The 16063-nt window shown below is 43.0% G+C and overlaps 1 protein-coding gene across 1 annotated transcript in view; it reads left to right on the top strand.

Annotated features, from left to right (window-relative positions):
• LOC141058039 (putative N-acetylated-alpha-linked acidic dipeptidase) overlaps positions 1 to 16063 on the top strand; it is a 262752-nt gene that overhangs the window by 50113 nt on the left and 196576 nt on the right. Inside the window, exon 5 of the mRNA XM_073554180.1 lies at positions 9936 to 10026. Coding sequence (XP_073410281.1) covers positions 9936 to 10026 — 91 coding nt within the window. The remainder of the gene's footprint in view (positions 1 to 9935; positions 10027 to 16063) is intronic.

Consider the following 16063-nt stretch of genomic DNA (forward strand, 5'->3'; position numbering starts at 1 on the left):
CAAGTAGAGCCAAGATACTTGTGTCAAAGGCCTTCTCTGCATCAAAGCTGACCACAATGCTTTTCTTGTGCCCATGCATTCTGCTAGAGGATATCACCCCTATCGCTGTCCTGATATTATATGTGATAGATTTTCTATGGATAAATCCCGTTTGGAGAGGTGATATTAGATCAGGAATCATCTGTTGGACTCTATTTGCCAAAATTTTTGTAAAGATTTTGAAATCGGAGTTGAGTAATGAGATTGGTCTATACCCATCGACCTGTAGGAGGTCTTTACCTGGTTTGGGCAACACAATAATATTAGCCTCATTAAACCGGTCGGGTAATTGACCATCTCTCGCTATTCCATTGAACACCTCGCATAGGTGTGGGCCTACTGCAGCTCCTAATATTTTGTAATGCTCATTACCAAACCCATCTGGTCCAGGAGCTTTAGATATACTTAGAGTATTAATGGTTTGCACCACCTCTGTTGGAGTGATGGGTTTGTTAAGAGCTATTCTTTGTTCTTCTGTGAGTGTAGGGGTCACGTCACTTCGGAAAAAGCACAAGCCACCGTCGAGTCCCCTTACACCCTCCTCGTATAAGGAGCTAAAAAAGTCCTGAACTAGTCCACTATCTCCTTGCTTTCAACTTTTTTTTACTGAATCCTATTTATCCTAGTTTGTTTCTGAAGGGTTTAGTAAGGGATGCTAGCAAATGTCCTGGTTTGTTACCCCATTTAAAATACTTATGCTTTGGTAGTCTAAATTAATCATCGCCCTTTCGTTTGCCAATGTTTCCGATACTTCTTTCGCCTCCAAGAATTTTTGTTTAATGGGAGTATTGTTGGATTTAAAGTTTTTATATGCTTGTGTTTTCCATTCATTTCTTCCATTTATTACTTATATAAGAGATAATTTGTCCCCTTATCACAGCCTTGGAGGCTGCCCAAAATAAGGGAGCATTTTGGCTTTGCTCCCGATTGTCATTCTTATAAGTGTCCCAAGAGGTTTGCAGAAATGCTCTGAAGTCATCTGATTTATATAAATCTGAGGAAAATCTCCATCTTCTCTCTCTTCATTGGGCTCACCAAGCAGGATCTAAAAGTCACAGGGGCATGATCTGATATATGGATATTCAAAATATCTGACTGGAACACAAATGACAGCATAGATGTGCCCAGAAACCAGCAGTCTAACCTAGCAAGGGTGTCGTGTACGTGATAGTAATATGAGTAATCCCTATCTATGGGGTGTTGCAGTCTCCATATGTCAGTCAATCCCAGATGATCCAATAAGTGACTGTATGTAACCTCTCTATGATGACTGGTGTGAGGTGTGGGGGTTGGACCTATCCAATAGCACATCATGGGCCTCATTGAAGTCCCCCCCCACTATTAATTTGGATGTTTCCCAGCTGGTTATGCTTTCCATTAATTCCGCCTTAAATTTAGGTTCAAAAACATTAGGTGCATACACATTGACCAAACAGTAGGTAAACTGTTCTATGTTAGCTTTAACCAACAGAAATCTTCCTTGAGAATCTGCCACAACATCTAGAATCTCATGGTTAATACCTTTGTTAAAGAGTATAGCTACTCCCCTTTGTTTTTTGACATAACAGACCTCCACGCATACCGTATATTTTTTGCTAAGGAAAGAAAGATGGTTATTCTTTACCCAATGCTTTTCCTGCAAGAAAATAATATGGAAGTTTGCACGTTGTAAATAATTCAGGACTTTCTTCCTTTTTAAAGGAGAGTTAAGCCCGATTACATTGCAAGAACACCAATAAAGAGATTGTGCTATGGATATCTCTGAGTTGGCTGTATCCGCCATTAACCTATCCCTGAAGGCGGAAACAGCCTTGAAATTATCAATATTTGTATTCCATCTCCCCACTCATCCCAACGAGTAAGTGTTGGAGCTGCTGAAACCTGTAAGCTGTATAGGAGCATGCAGAGACCCTCCCCCTCCCTTGCCAAAAATAATTCTTCCCACAAACTATCATAACTTGAAAAAATAAAAACAACCACAACATAACGGTAATGTAAAACATACGTGAAAATAGCCACTGCATTTAAAATTCAGGGACGTCACAGAAATGAGTAAGCATTGTGACCCCGTGTGTTCAAGTGTCACCCAGATCTCGAGGTGATGACTGACTCTCGGAACGTAGATAGTTTTGGGCCTTTGTTGGGTCGTCAAAAGCCCAGTTCTTTCCAGATATGGTAAAACGTAGGACAGCCGAGTATTGTAGTCCGAACTGAATGTTGTTATCCACCAGGATTTTGCATGCTGGGCTGAAGGCTTTACGGTTCACTGCTAGGGCCGCAGAGTAGTTCTGAAAAAGAAGGAGCTTGTTGTTGTTATAGGATAACTTCTGTTTCTTCCTGAAGACTGATAGTATTCGTAGCTTGTCTTGAAAGTCCAGGACCCTAAAGATGACCGGTCGTGGTCTGTCTTTCTCGCCATACCTTGGTGGACCCACACGGTCGGCTCTCTCAATTTTGATTTCCTTGAAGCTAGGTTTAAATTCAACGCTTTGGGAAGCCATTCTGATGTGATGTTAATGAGATCAGATGATGGGGCCAACTGAGGGAGGCCCAGCAGCCTTAAATTATTGCGGCAAAATCTATTTTCTAGGTCATTGACTTTGTCCAATAGAAAAGAAGTTTCTTTTTCTTTGGCCTCTAGTGTTCCTGTAATGTCCTTTACAGCGTCTTCCAGATCAGAAAATCTCTGCTCCGCGAGTCGTGTCACCTGTGCATTGACTTGCCACAGTATCACCTCCAGCGAGGCCTGGAAAGCTGCCAGCTGCTTGTCAGTCTCTGGCATTAGACGGTCCATTATAGCTTGGGCTATGGGCTGTGGGTCGTCTCTGCTTTTATCACGTGCCAGTTTTGTGGGGGAATTTGCTGTTTGGGTATGTGTTGAGGGTCTGCTTCCCTTTCTATGTTTGCCCACGAATTTATCCATGGTGTATAGAGTCACTAATGTACAGTATTCCTGTACAGAAGGCAGTGACGTCACTGGTGACTTAGTAATCACATATAGCTTTGTCAGGCAAGATGCTGGTAGTTGTGAGCTACATATAGGAGTATTTGCTGATTCAGCAGAATGACTGGTTGGAGCAGCACTAGGACAGAGTGTGTACATATGTATTCACCTTTGCTTCTTCTGCAGTGATGGTAGGCTTAAAGGGAATCTGTCACCCTATTTTTCGCTTATCAGCTGCCGGTACTGCCATCAGGGGCTTATCTACAGCATTCTGTAATGCTGTAGATAAGCCCCCAATATAACCTGAAAGAGAAGAAAAATTAGTTAGATTATACTCACCCAGGGGAGTTCCGGGTCCGGTCTTGATCCGATGGGTGTCGCGGTCCAGTCCGGCGCCTCCCATCTTCTAATGGTGACGTCTTCTTCTTTGCTGCCTGTCGTGGCTCCTGCGCAGGTGTATTGCTCTGCCCTGTTGAGGGCAGAGCAGAATACTGCAGTGCGCAGGCGCTGGACCTCTCCTGGCACCTGCGCACTGCAGGACTCTGCACTGCCCTCAACGGGGCAGGGCAGTGCGCCTGCGCAGGAGCCGCGACGGGAAGGAAAGAAGAGGACGTCACCATTAGAAGATGGGAGGCGCCGGACCGTGACACCCATCAGACCAAAACCGGACCCGGATCGCCCCTGGGTGAGTATAATATAACTAATTTTTCTTATCTTTCAGGTTACATTGGGGGCTTATCTACAGCATTACAGAATGCTGTAGATAAGCCCCTGATGTCGGTGCCGGCAGCTAATAGGCGAAAAATAGGGTGACAGATTCCCTTTAAAGAAATAAAGATTTCAAAGAACTAGATGTATTAAACGTTTCACAGCCACTCTCCAGTGCCTGGCATAGAAGTTATGCAGATGATTCAAATGTTCATATATCCTGTCCCTTGATATGATTCACTGGAGCAGGCACTTGATAAGGGGGTTTTAGAGGTATTAAGTGTTCTGTTGTCTTACTATCTCCTCTGGGTTTTGGATGGTGTTAAATTACATTCCCCAGCTCAGGGATAGTGGTAGTGTAAGGGGCTGACATTGCTATGGTTAGCAGAGACATGATGCCCCTTTAAGAGACAGCACCCCCTTGGCTGATGCGATGGTACATGCTATTTTACCCTTCAAAAGTATGCTTTGATTTGCTCTTCCAGCTATGGAGAGGGGAGGGGCTGTTTTCCCAGAGTGTGTTTGGAACATGCAGCTTGTAACTGACTGAACTGTGGGATTGTGTATACCCTTCTGGGGATAACGAATGTGGTTTTCCTGTGATACTGCGAAGAGCCACGAAAATCTACAAGGAAGGAATTCAGAAGAGGGAGTTCACCGTTTCTAGGAACAGGTTTGGAATCGTCACACAAGGACAAGACCACGTTGCACAGAGCTGCCAGGGAGGACATCGCATCATCTTGCAGAGAACTGCAGGGGGTCCCCAGGAAGGAACTGAAACACCAACTTCACCGTGACTGTTAACCCCGTGTGCGCACATATTTAGGGCTTAGGATAGGCTGCAATAGACGAAGTAGCAGCGGCCAGTCAGGCTATAGTTAGAGTAGCAGCACACTGTATTTGATTGCATTGTTTGCCTTTTGAAAGAATACACTGATCTGTAATAGTTGGTGCACCGTGCCATTTGTACGGCCCAGCTAGAGAATATCACTTTTGTAAATTGTTTTATGTCATTGAATACCCCTGTTTACACTTTCCTAACACTGCATTCCTTGCCTGTAAATAAATTAACCCTTTGTTGTTTGCACCTCATCTTGTGTACCGTAGTCTCCCTGCATTGTGGTGGTCCCCCGACCATCGCTTCAGTAGAGTCTCTACCAGTTTCTAGCACACTCTCACACACTCATGTGCAAGCTCAGGGGGTTTTGCAGCCTGTATCACTAGTGTCCTGTACTTTCTTTAATCAGTGGCACCTCTGGGTTCATTCAGCCTGAATCATCCAGTCTTTATCTATTCCAGTACTGCTCCCACACGTTACAGGAGGGGGAGGGGGGAATGGTGCCTACACAATGCCGACTTGCCTCCAGCACTCACCACTGTTCACCTGATCGTCCTGGACTCTGATTTCCTCCCACCCTTCACGCCGCCGCCAGGAGCCCGCAGATGGACACTGATCCGGTCTGCAGCCCCGTGCTCTTCTGATGGTCCGGTGAGTAACATGGCCCTCAGCGTTCTCACTCCCTGCTCTGGAGTTCTGCTGCTTTGTATGGCGCCTCCTGCGCCTATAGACCCCGGGGTCTCCGGAGAGCTGGGTCTGTTAGTGGAGGCCCTTGTCCAGTCCTTATCCAGGTTTTTTGATGCCACGGTTAAGGGGATGGAGAGGGATTTTCCTCCACAGCCAGGGATTTCATTCCTTGGCTCCACCTCTTGGCAGTACACTGTGTTTTTTTGTTTTCAGGTTTTTTTTATATATATGGGGCGGCGCAGCCCCATAATTAAACAATAGCAAATGGAGTACAACAATGGCTGGGTGCGGCTGGTATAGTGGTCTAGTCAGTCAAAGGTACAGACAATTCCTGTGGGATCCATACCTGGTTTATTTTAATGAGTGTTAGCTTCCCCACATTGGCTGTGGACATGTGGATATGTCTGTCTGTGGTCACACTCCACCTGCCATGCTAAACACACTTTAGACTTGCCGCAGGGCAGGTTAGCATTTCCAATTTATAAAGGGCAAACTCAGGCCATGTGTCCAGAAGTTAAATGGAGCTGATTCATCAGTTAGAACAGGGAGACCTGTGGACATGTACACTTTCACCATGTTGTTGTAATGATGCCTCCTTTTAGTACGGACTGTATAAGATGGTGGTACCAAATGTTATGGTGTGCTGAGAAAGTTGCTACATTTCAGCCATGCTAACCCTGCCTTACAAGGTGGTAGCTGTGCCCCAGGTGCATTGGCGACTTCCTCCTCTTCTGCTTTGTTTTTCTACTGAGCCCCTGCTGCCAGGTGGAATGTAGTCAGTAGTGTATGTACCAGCATGTGCTTGTATTCACGCATTTTGTGATCCCCTCCAGTGACGGAAGTAAAGATGATACGTTGTCCTTGTAGTGGGGATCCAGCAGTCTGGCCACCCAGAAATCAACAGTGGTAAATATCTGGGAAAGTCAGCAATCATTGCACAGACACTGCAGCATGTATTGGCTCATGTGTGCCTGGAAGCCCAGAGGCATCAATAAGCTGTCCTTGGCCTTGGTAGGAGGTGTATGGTCTAGGTCCTCTGTATCCCCAGCCATGCTTCAGTTATGCCTGTGAGCTGCTTTGAGTGGAACCCTGCTGTGAAATCTGTTCTTCCACCTCTTCATTGTCCTGTCCCCTGGCTGGAAAGTTGTGTACCTGGCTGATGTTGGTACAGGAACCCACCTTCCGAGCCATGTGTAGACAACAGGCCTCATAAAGGTGTGAATGGTCACTGTTCCTCCTTTTCCTCTTCCTCCTGAGCCAGCCCCTCATTCCTGAAGTGATTTTTCCAGCAGGCACAGAAGTGGTATAGTAATGCTCATGATGGAGTCATCAGTGCTGGCCATGCTGCTGGAGTATTGAAAGCAGAACAACAAGGCACGACTAAGCCATGCGTGCTGCAGATGAAACTCCACTATTGCCAGCTGCTGCTCTCACAGTCTCTCCAGCATCTGCAAGGTGGAGTTCCACCTTGCTGGTATGTTGCACATGAGGCGGTGAGCGGAAAGGCAGAAGTGACGCTGCAGCGCACACAGGCGAGCAGCAGCAGGGTGAGAATGCCAAAAGCGCACACATTGCCTGCACTTTCAGCAGCTGCTCTGATATATGTGGGTAATTTTTCAGGAAGCTATGCACCACCAAATTCAGCATAAAGGGATGTGCGTCAAACCGGCTAGGACCAGAGCTGCTACGAGATTTCACCCACTATCACACGCCACCATGCCCGAGCTTGAGGTTCACTGGCACCAACCACTCATCTGTCTGTTGTTTGATCCCCGTCAACAGCTCCTGCGCGGTGTGATTTGTCTCCCAAACAGATGAGTTTCAGAACAGACTGCTATCATTTCCCCCTGCCTGGCTGTGCTGAAGTTGGTGGTGCAGGTCTTGCTTTGACTGGATGAGGAGGTGGTGGAGGAAGCAGAGTATGAGGAGGAAGCGGCCTGGTGCATGTGATTATATAGACCTTGCCACTGATGGCGTTGTGCAGTGCACACCTGATTTTGTCTGCAAGATGAGTGTGCAAAGCAGGAATGGCCCACCTGGAAAAGTAGTGGTGGCTGGGAACAGCATACTGCAGACAGCCACCGCCATCAGTCTTTTTAAAACTGTCCATCTCCACCAGTCGATATGGCAGCGTTTCAAAGGCCAGGAATTTGGAAATGCTGTCACCACAGAAGAAATGCTAGCACAGGCTTCCAGTATCCGTTGTTTCAGATGCTGCACATCTTGTATCTTCACAGCATAGACAATTGCCTTCAGATGACCCCAAAGATAAAAGTCTAAGGGGGTCAGATTGGGAGACCTTGGTGGCCATTCAACTGGCACCCACATTATGGGTATCAGGTCTGAGCATTCCTGCAAGGAATCTGACCCCTTAGACTAGCATTTCTTCTGCGGTGTTGCTATCAGTGTGTCAAGAGTGGGAGAAGAGGGTTGCATTGACAATCCAACACAATGGGCAGCACTTTGAACACATTTTATAAGTGGTCATAAACTTGTAAGTTACTCATGAAAGAATAAAGTTATGTTACAACCAAGCACACCATTGTTTTTCTTGTGAAATTCTCAACAAGTTCGATGTGTCTCATGACCCTCTTCCCATTGGAAAAAATAAAGTTGGAGCCAAAATAGCTGCCATGGTCACCACCCATCTTGAAAAGTTTCCCCCCTCCCATATACTAATGTGCCACAAACAGGAGGTTGATATTACCAACCATTCCCATTTTATTTAGGTGTATCCATATAAATGGCCCACCGTGTATTTTATCATCCTCTGAGATGAGCTGTGGTAGTCCACTAACAATAGCCCTCCCACGTACTAATCCGTTAACATAACAAGTTGTTGGGCATTAGTGCTGCATGCATTGGGGGCTCAGACTGCTTGGCTGAAATGCAAGGGGGTTAGGTGGAAGCCGGACTGCCATAGTCCTCAGGTGCCAACTCTGCGCTTTCGGCAGGAGACCGGGTGGAAAATAATGGAAAGAAACTGGAAGCACTCTCTGTCATCTAATCCAACACCACCTGAACATGTTCTAACCTCACCTACAAAACGAGAACGTCCTGTTGTCTGAGTGCACCAGAGGAAGGCATTTCATTTGGGTACGTAGCACACACAGAATTACTACATCTTCTCTCTGAAGAAGCTACACCAACAGCATCTATACCAGCACCACCACAACCACATCTACGTCCTCTATTTGATGTTCTCATTTTTTAAGTGTTTTTACAGAGTAGAATAATTTGTTTTTAGACACTTCTTCCACAGACATAAGTGCAGAGTATGAAAAATTTGTTTTAGGCACACAACTCCCACTGACACGGGTGTAGAGTACACACAGAGGCTTTTTGGCACAGTAGTCCCATAAACATGGGTGCAGAGTACACACACACTGAGGCTTTTTGGAAAAGTGCGCATACACAAAACCTAACACTGTCTCTCACTCCAGTTGTGTCCTGTCCCTATGCGAAGCAGAGCAAATTGGCAGCAGCACCTGTGATCTCGCATTTAAACAGGCCAGGTCATGTGGTGCGCCGGCCAATACTTGACATGACTATGACTCCAGAGGTGCCCACAGCCTAAAAGCTTGTTGATTCGCTGCTTTGTAGCCTTTCAACAAACTTTGTTCTGTATCTGAACCCGAACAGTAAACCGGACATCTGGTAAAAAGTCAGTGTTCGGGGTTTGGTACCGAACACTAGTTATCCGGTACAAACCCCTTACTTTACAGTTCAGGTTCACTCATCCCTACTAGTAAATCAAGAAGCAATGTTGTGAGCCCTCTTCAATTTTTGCTGAGTGACTGGTGGAAGGGTTACTGACCAGTCTGCCATACCCTCTGCAAAACCCTTAACTTCATGTATAGGCATTGAATTGACCCCACAAGCTGGAAAGAAAGAGCAAAAATCAAAAAGCTCATGCAAAAGCCAACTCTGACTTTACAGTATAAAGTGACATTACTCTACATTACTATGCTACCCATCTGGCCTCATTGAATCTGCTGTAGCTTTATAATAGATGGACAGAGGTGAAAAAGCTATGGTTGACCCACATTCATCCAAGTTCCTTGTTGTTGGGCCACCCTCCACTTTTTTCTGGAATCTGTTGCATCTTTCAGAGACATATGTTACATATGTTCCATATGTTACATCGATTAACGTAGGGAGTGTACTGTGAATGATGCAATTTTTGATAGCGACATTGCTTTGATATCCCTGACATGCCATCCTTAATGCAGTTGCAAGTTTTAAGTTTCTTTTATATCCACCTTTTTCCTCTGTATAAAAAAGAAAAAGAAAGCTGAACTTCCCTAAAGTTGCTCCACTGCCAGCTCTTGGCTGTTGCTAGTAGTTTTTGTTGGTTTGGCTGCAGCATTGCTGACATCCCGTGTTGACATACCTTGACAGCTGCAGTCAGTCACTAGGTTCAGGTTCTGGTGCTGTCTAAATTGGTATCTCCAGGGAGCCCAGTGATTCAGAGCCACAGTGATCACATGTTGTTGAAACTCACAGGGAGGGAAAATCACCTATAGAAGGGTGAGCAGAAACCGATCGGGGGCCACTCCGGACTAGTCAGGTCTCTCCCTATAGTCACCCTCTGCAGAGTTTCAGAGCAAAACATACCTGGTTGCAATCACACCAACAGGCTCTGATTCATTTTTTATACTCCCATAGTAGGTTTTATGAATTGCCATTATAAACATAGTATATATCCTTTCCTTTTAGACTCAGCATTTTTCTTGGACCAAAAGGACATGAAACAAGCCAAAATTCCAGTGACACCAATCGGATACAATAATGCTGTCACCTATCTCAGGTATTCCTAAAAGATGTGTTTAGTTACATAAACAGTAAAAAACAATATTTGTGTATATATATATATATATATACATACACACACATATACACTCACTGGCCACTTTATTAGGTACACCTGTCCAACTGTGTGTTAAGACTTAATTTCTAATCAGCCAATCACATGGCGGCAACTCAGTGCATTTAGGCATGTAGACATGGTCAAGACAATCTCCTGCAGTTCAAACCGAGCATCAGTATGGGGAAGAAAGGTGATTTGAGTGCCTTTGAACGTGGCATGATTGTTGGTGCCAGAAGGGCTGGTCTGAGTATTTCAGAAACTGCTGATCTACTGGGATTTTCACGCACAACCATCTCTAGGGTTTACAGAGAATGGTCCGAAAAAGAAAAACAATCCAGTGAGCGGCAGTTCTGTGGCCGGAAATGCCTTGTTGATGCCAGAGGTCAGAGGAGAATGGGCAGACTGGTTCGAGCTGATAGAAAGGCAACAGTGACTCAAATTGCCACCCGTTACAACCAAGGTAGGCAGAAGAGCATCTCTGAATGCACAGTGCGTCGAACTTTGAGGCAGATGGGCTACAGCAGCAGAAGACCACACTGGGTACCACTCCTCTCAGCTAAGAACAGGAAACTGAGGCTATAATTTGCACCAGCTCATCGAAATTGGACAGTAGAAGATTGGAAAAACTTTGCCTGGTCTGATGAGTCTCGATTTCTGCTGCGACATTCGGATGGTAGGGTCAGAATTTGGCGTAAACAACATGAAAGCATGGATCCATCCTGCCTTGTATCAACGGTTCAGGCTGGTGGTGGTGGTGTCATGGTGTGGGGAATTTTTTTCTTGGCACTCTTTGGGCCCCTTGGTACCAATTGAGCATCGTTGCAACGCCACAGCCTACCTGAGTATTGTTGCTGACCATGTTCATCCCTTTATGACCACAATGTACCCAACATCTGATGGCTACTTTCAGCAGGATAATGCGCCATGTCATAAAGCTCGAATCATCTCAGATTGGTTTCTTGAACATGACAATGAGTTCACTGTACTCGAATGGCCTCCTCAGTCACCAGATCTCAATCCAATAGAGCATCTTTGGGATGTGGTGGAACGGGAGATTCGCATCAGGGATGTGCAGCCGACAAATCTGCGCCAACTGTGTGATGCCATCATGTCAATATGGTTCAAAATCTCTGAGGAATGCTTCCAGCACCTTGTTGAATCTCTGCCACGAAGAATTGAGGCAGTTCTGAAGGCAAAAGGGGGTCCAACCCGTTACTAGCATGGTGTACCTAATAAAGTGGCCAGTGAGTGTATATATATATATACCGCGTATATATATATATATATATATATATATATAGTTTTCTGTCTATCAGTCATGTGAATGCACAAATCACAGTGTGCCACAATGCCAATGTGTTTCACAGGTAGAAGCTCTGCAGACATAAACATTGTAAACCGTGTTATTTCATGTTAACAATTGAACCAAGTATAACAAGCTGCATATTCTTATTTTTATATTTTACAAACCATTAATGATTTTAAATGGGTTTTATGGGAGTCACCACATGGCTACCAGCGCTCAAGCAGACTGTTCACTTCACAAATATAGCAAAAAAGATAGCAAAAAAGAGCTGCGCATCCAATTAATAAAATAACAGATTCTTCTTTATTGGATAACAAAAAGGAAAAAAAATCTTTTGCAGTAATAAAGGATCACATGATAGCCATGAAATGCCGACATGTTAAAACGCAATATGGTCTACTCTTGCTCTATATACAGTGAAGGAAATAATTATTTGATCCCTTGCTGATTTTGTAACTTTGCCCACTGACAAAGACATGAACAGTCTATAATTTTAAGAGTAGGTTAATTTTAACATTGAGAGATAGAATATCAAAAGTAAAATCCAGAAAATCACATTGCATAAATTATATAAATGTATTTGCATTTTGTTGTGAGAAATAAGTATTTGATCCCCTACCCACCATTAAGAGTTCTGGCTCCTACAGACAAGTTAGACACTCCTAATCAACTCATTACCTGCATTAAAGACAGCTGTCTAACATAGTCACCTTTATAAAAGAATTCTGTCCACAGACTCAATTAATCAGTCACTCTAACCTCTACAACATGGGCAAGAACAAAGAGGTTTAAATGGATGTCAGGGACAAGATCATAGACCTGCACAAAGCTGGAATGTGCTGCAAAACCATAAGTAAGAAGGAGACAACTGTTGGTGCAAAAGTAAGAAAATGGAAGAAATACAAAATGACTGTCAATCGACATCGATCTGGGGCACCATGCAATATCTCATCTTGTGGGGTATCCTTAATCGTGAGGAAGTCAATCAAGAAAGGCACATACAGCCCATAAACGGCAGCGCTTCTCAGGACTCACATACAAAGATGATATTCCATATTTTTTTATTTCATAGGTTAAAAAAGAGATACAACGCGTTTCGGATACAGTGTATATCCTTCATCAGGTATCATAAAAACACAGTACAAATCCTAAAAGTATAAAATTCAGTTACACTTATATATAGTAGCAACATTTTATCCCAGTCTCAGAAACTTGATTTAGGGTGTGGACCAAGTTCAGGAACACAGTTCAGGAACACACCCACTGATTGATCCAACCTTGACAACATAGATGCAAGACGGAAAAGGAAAAAAAAAAAAAAAAACCCAAAAGGAAAAAAACCAGAGAGAAAAAAAAAAAAAAGCAACGTTCAAACTCTCTCTATGATATCATTCAATCCATTTGGATATAATGTTCCCAGATGATATATCCAAAACGTTTCTTTCCGGTTTAAAAGAGCATTCCTATTTGCAACACCAGGGGGTATCTGCTCCACCGGAGTTACTTTTATGTTAAAAATTTTGTTATGTTTAATTAGTAGATGCCTTGAGAGACTATGTTTTAAAAAGCCGTTTTTTGCTCTATTTCTGTGACCATTAATGCGGGACCGCAGTCTCTGCACAGTGCGTCCCACATATTGCAAACCGCAACTGCATGTGATTACATATACAACAAAATCACTGTTACAGCTGAGTCTTTGTGAAATCTCAAAGACCTCACCAGTACTATTACATTTGAAGGTTTTAGCCCCGTGATCTAGGATCCCACAGGTACAACATTTTTTAGAGGTGCATTTAAAAACTCCGGTTCCTTGAGAAACACCACATAAAATTTGATCCATACTTTTTTTTATAGTTTTTTCCTTTTGAATCCAACTGTTTTTTTAATTTACTGGGGCCACCAAATTTTTCAAAGTTTTCCCCCTTCTATATGTAATCCCTGGTTTATCAGGGAGATGTTTTCCCAAAACAGGGTCACGCTTCAAGATATACCAATATTTTGAGAGCACAGTTCTTATTACTTTATTTCCCCTATTGAATGTGGTCACAAAATTCAATTTCCAGCGATCATCACTTTTTTCTTTACCAATGGTCAAATTATCCCCCTTCCTATTTTTTCCTTTTAAACATTCCTCCTGTGTTTTTACTTTGTTATCCCTATATGCACTAATTATCAAATTTTTGGGGAATCTTTTTTCCTTTACATTTTCTTTTTAGAATTTTAGACTGAGCTAAATAATGAGATTCTCTCGTACAATTCTTTCTTATATGAAAAAATTGGCTGTGGGGTATATTAACCTTCCACTTCTTGTAATGTGCACTGTTAAAATCTAAAAAGCCGTTTGAATCCACCTTTTCGAAGTGGGTTTTTGTAATAATTTTTTTCCCACTATGGCTGATCTCTAGATCAAGAAACACCATTTTTTCTTTATTAATTTGTGATGTAAAGGTAATCCCCCAGGTGTTATTATTGAGCTCCTTTATTAACTGTGCCGCTTCCACCTTTTTTTTTTTTTTTTCTTTTGGGTTTTTTTTTTTTTTTCTTTTCCGTCTATGTTGTCAAGGTTGGATCAATCAGTGGGTGTGTTCCTGAACTGTGTTCCTGAACTTGGTCCACACCCTAAATCAAGTTTCTGAGACTGGGATAAAAGGTTGCTACTATATATAAGTGTAACTGAATTTTATACTATTAGGATTTGAACTGTGTTTTTATGATACCTAATGAAGGATATACACTGTATCTGAAACGCGTTGTATCTCTTTTTTAACCTATGTGTTATAAGTTGATTCTTTGGTCTGGTGATTGGTGGTGCTTACCGCAAAGGAATGTCGAGTTCCGGGTTAGCGGTTTTCTGTTAATAAACCCTTTAGCTTTTTGGTGCTCCTGAGCCTATGGGTTGCGGCTGAGAGTAAGTGTGGTTCTCTTATGGTCAATTTCTTGGGGTCACCAGACTTTTGTATCTTCGAGGACCTTATCACTTTTTAAAAAGGGTTATAAATGTTTATAATGTTTATAATAAGGGCCGCTGTGGCCAATATTATCCAACCTTTGGTGTCTGTTATTATAGGTATGTGGATGGTTGGTGAGGGTTGGAGATTTCTATAATGGGGTTTGATGGCTATAGGAACCACCGGAGAGTCAACAATACCAACGTCATGTATTCATGCAGATGGATAACACAGCTTGAAATAATTATGGCTATCAAAAGGGTTATCTGGGACTTATTTCTTAGGCATATTTTAAAAAGGCAGGTTATTGCTGACTGCCAGCCTGTTGTGCTTATTGCTGATCTCTGCCAGCACAGAGTGGTCCCAGATGGTTCCTTGCCAGAGATTCGGAAGTTTTTCGCTGACATCACGTCTTCAGACCCGTGGCTTCTTTTCTGCCCTGCTCTATCGATGGGACTGCTCACATCATGCTGATTGACACCTCACTCCCTGAGGTGTATCTGCAGGAAGCAAACTGTCAATCAGCATGATGCCAGAAGTCACACTGCTTTTACAGAGCAGCCCGGAAGAACTGTTCTGTTGACACTGAGCAGCTGAATCGCTGGCAGGAGCGGTCAATGACTGCTTTGAGCCAGTGCTGAGTAGAACAGGCAGGTAGCTGCCTCTGTTATACTGTTTTTAGGCCCATAGTAAAAAAAAAATCTATTTAAGTACTTACATGTGATTGGTCCATCTTGGTTTTGTATACTCTCCTATGGTTCCTTGGTTTAGACTATAAGTAAGGGCGTTATTGTTATGCTGGAAAAGCGTCAGTCTTTCATAGCTATCATGCGAACCTTTTCCATTGCAAAGATTTTTTATCCATTTTTGTTAAGCGATAAAGAAAATGCCATTATTTTATTCTTTATATATGCTGCTCTTTTTCACCATATTTATGAAACAAAGAAAACAAGTCACTAGCCTACTTCAGCCAAAGCAACTAAAATTAGAAAAATATACTGGACAATCATGAACATTTTTTCTGAAGAGTCTTTATGCATAAGGACTACTATGTCTTCTATACTAGAAAAGATCTTTGAAAAAAAGATTAAACAGCATGTATGTAAGCACTTGGATGAGAATACAGTAATTAACCAGAGCCAGCTTGGGTTTGTGTCAAACAAGTTATATCCGACTAATCTAATTTCCTTCAATGATGGAATCACTGAATAGGTGGATCAGGGAAATGTGGTAGATATAGTACAGTTGTGGCCAAAAGTATTGACACCCCTGCAATTCTGTCAGATAATACTCAGTTTCTTCCTGAAAATGATTGCAAACACAAATTCTTTGGTATTATTATCTTCATTTAATTTGTCTTAAATGAAAAAACACAAAAGAGAATGAAGCAAAATGCAAAACATTGATCATTTCACACAAAACTCCAAAAATGGGCCAGACAAAAGTATTGGCACCCTCAGCCTAATACTTGGTTGCACAACCTTTAGCCAAAATAACTGCGACCAACCGCTTCCGGCAACCATCAATGAGTTTCTTACAATGCTCTGCTGGAATTTTAGACCATTCTTCTTTGGCAAACTGCTCCAGGTCCCTGATATTTGAAGGGTGCCTTCTCCAAACTGCCATTTTTAGATCTCTCCACAGGTGTTCTATGGGATTCAGGTCTGGACTCATTGCTGGCCACCTTAGAAGTCTCCAGTGCTTTCTCTCAAACCATTTTCTA

This window comes from Dendrobates tinctorius, unplaced genomic scaffold (assembly GCF_039654945.1).
Source record: "Dendrobates tinctorius isolate UK_male_01 unplaced genomic scaffold, ASM3965494v1 ptg000208l, whole genome shotgun sequence".
NCBI classification, from domain to species: domain Eukaryota; kingdom Metazoa; phylum Chordata; class Amphibia; order Anura; family Dendrobatidae; genus Dendrobates; species Dendrobates tinctorius.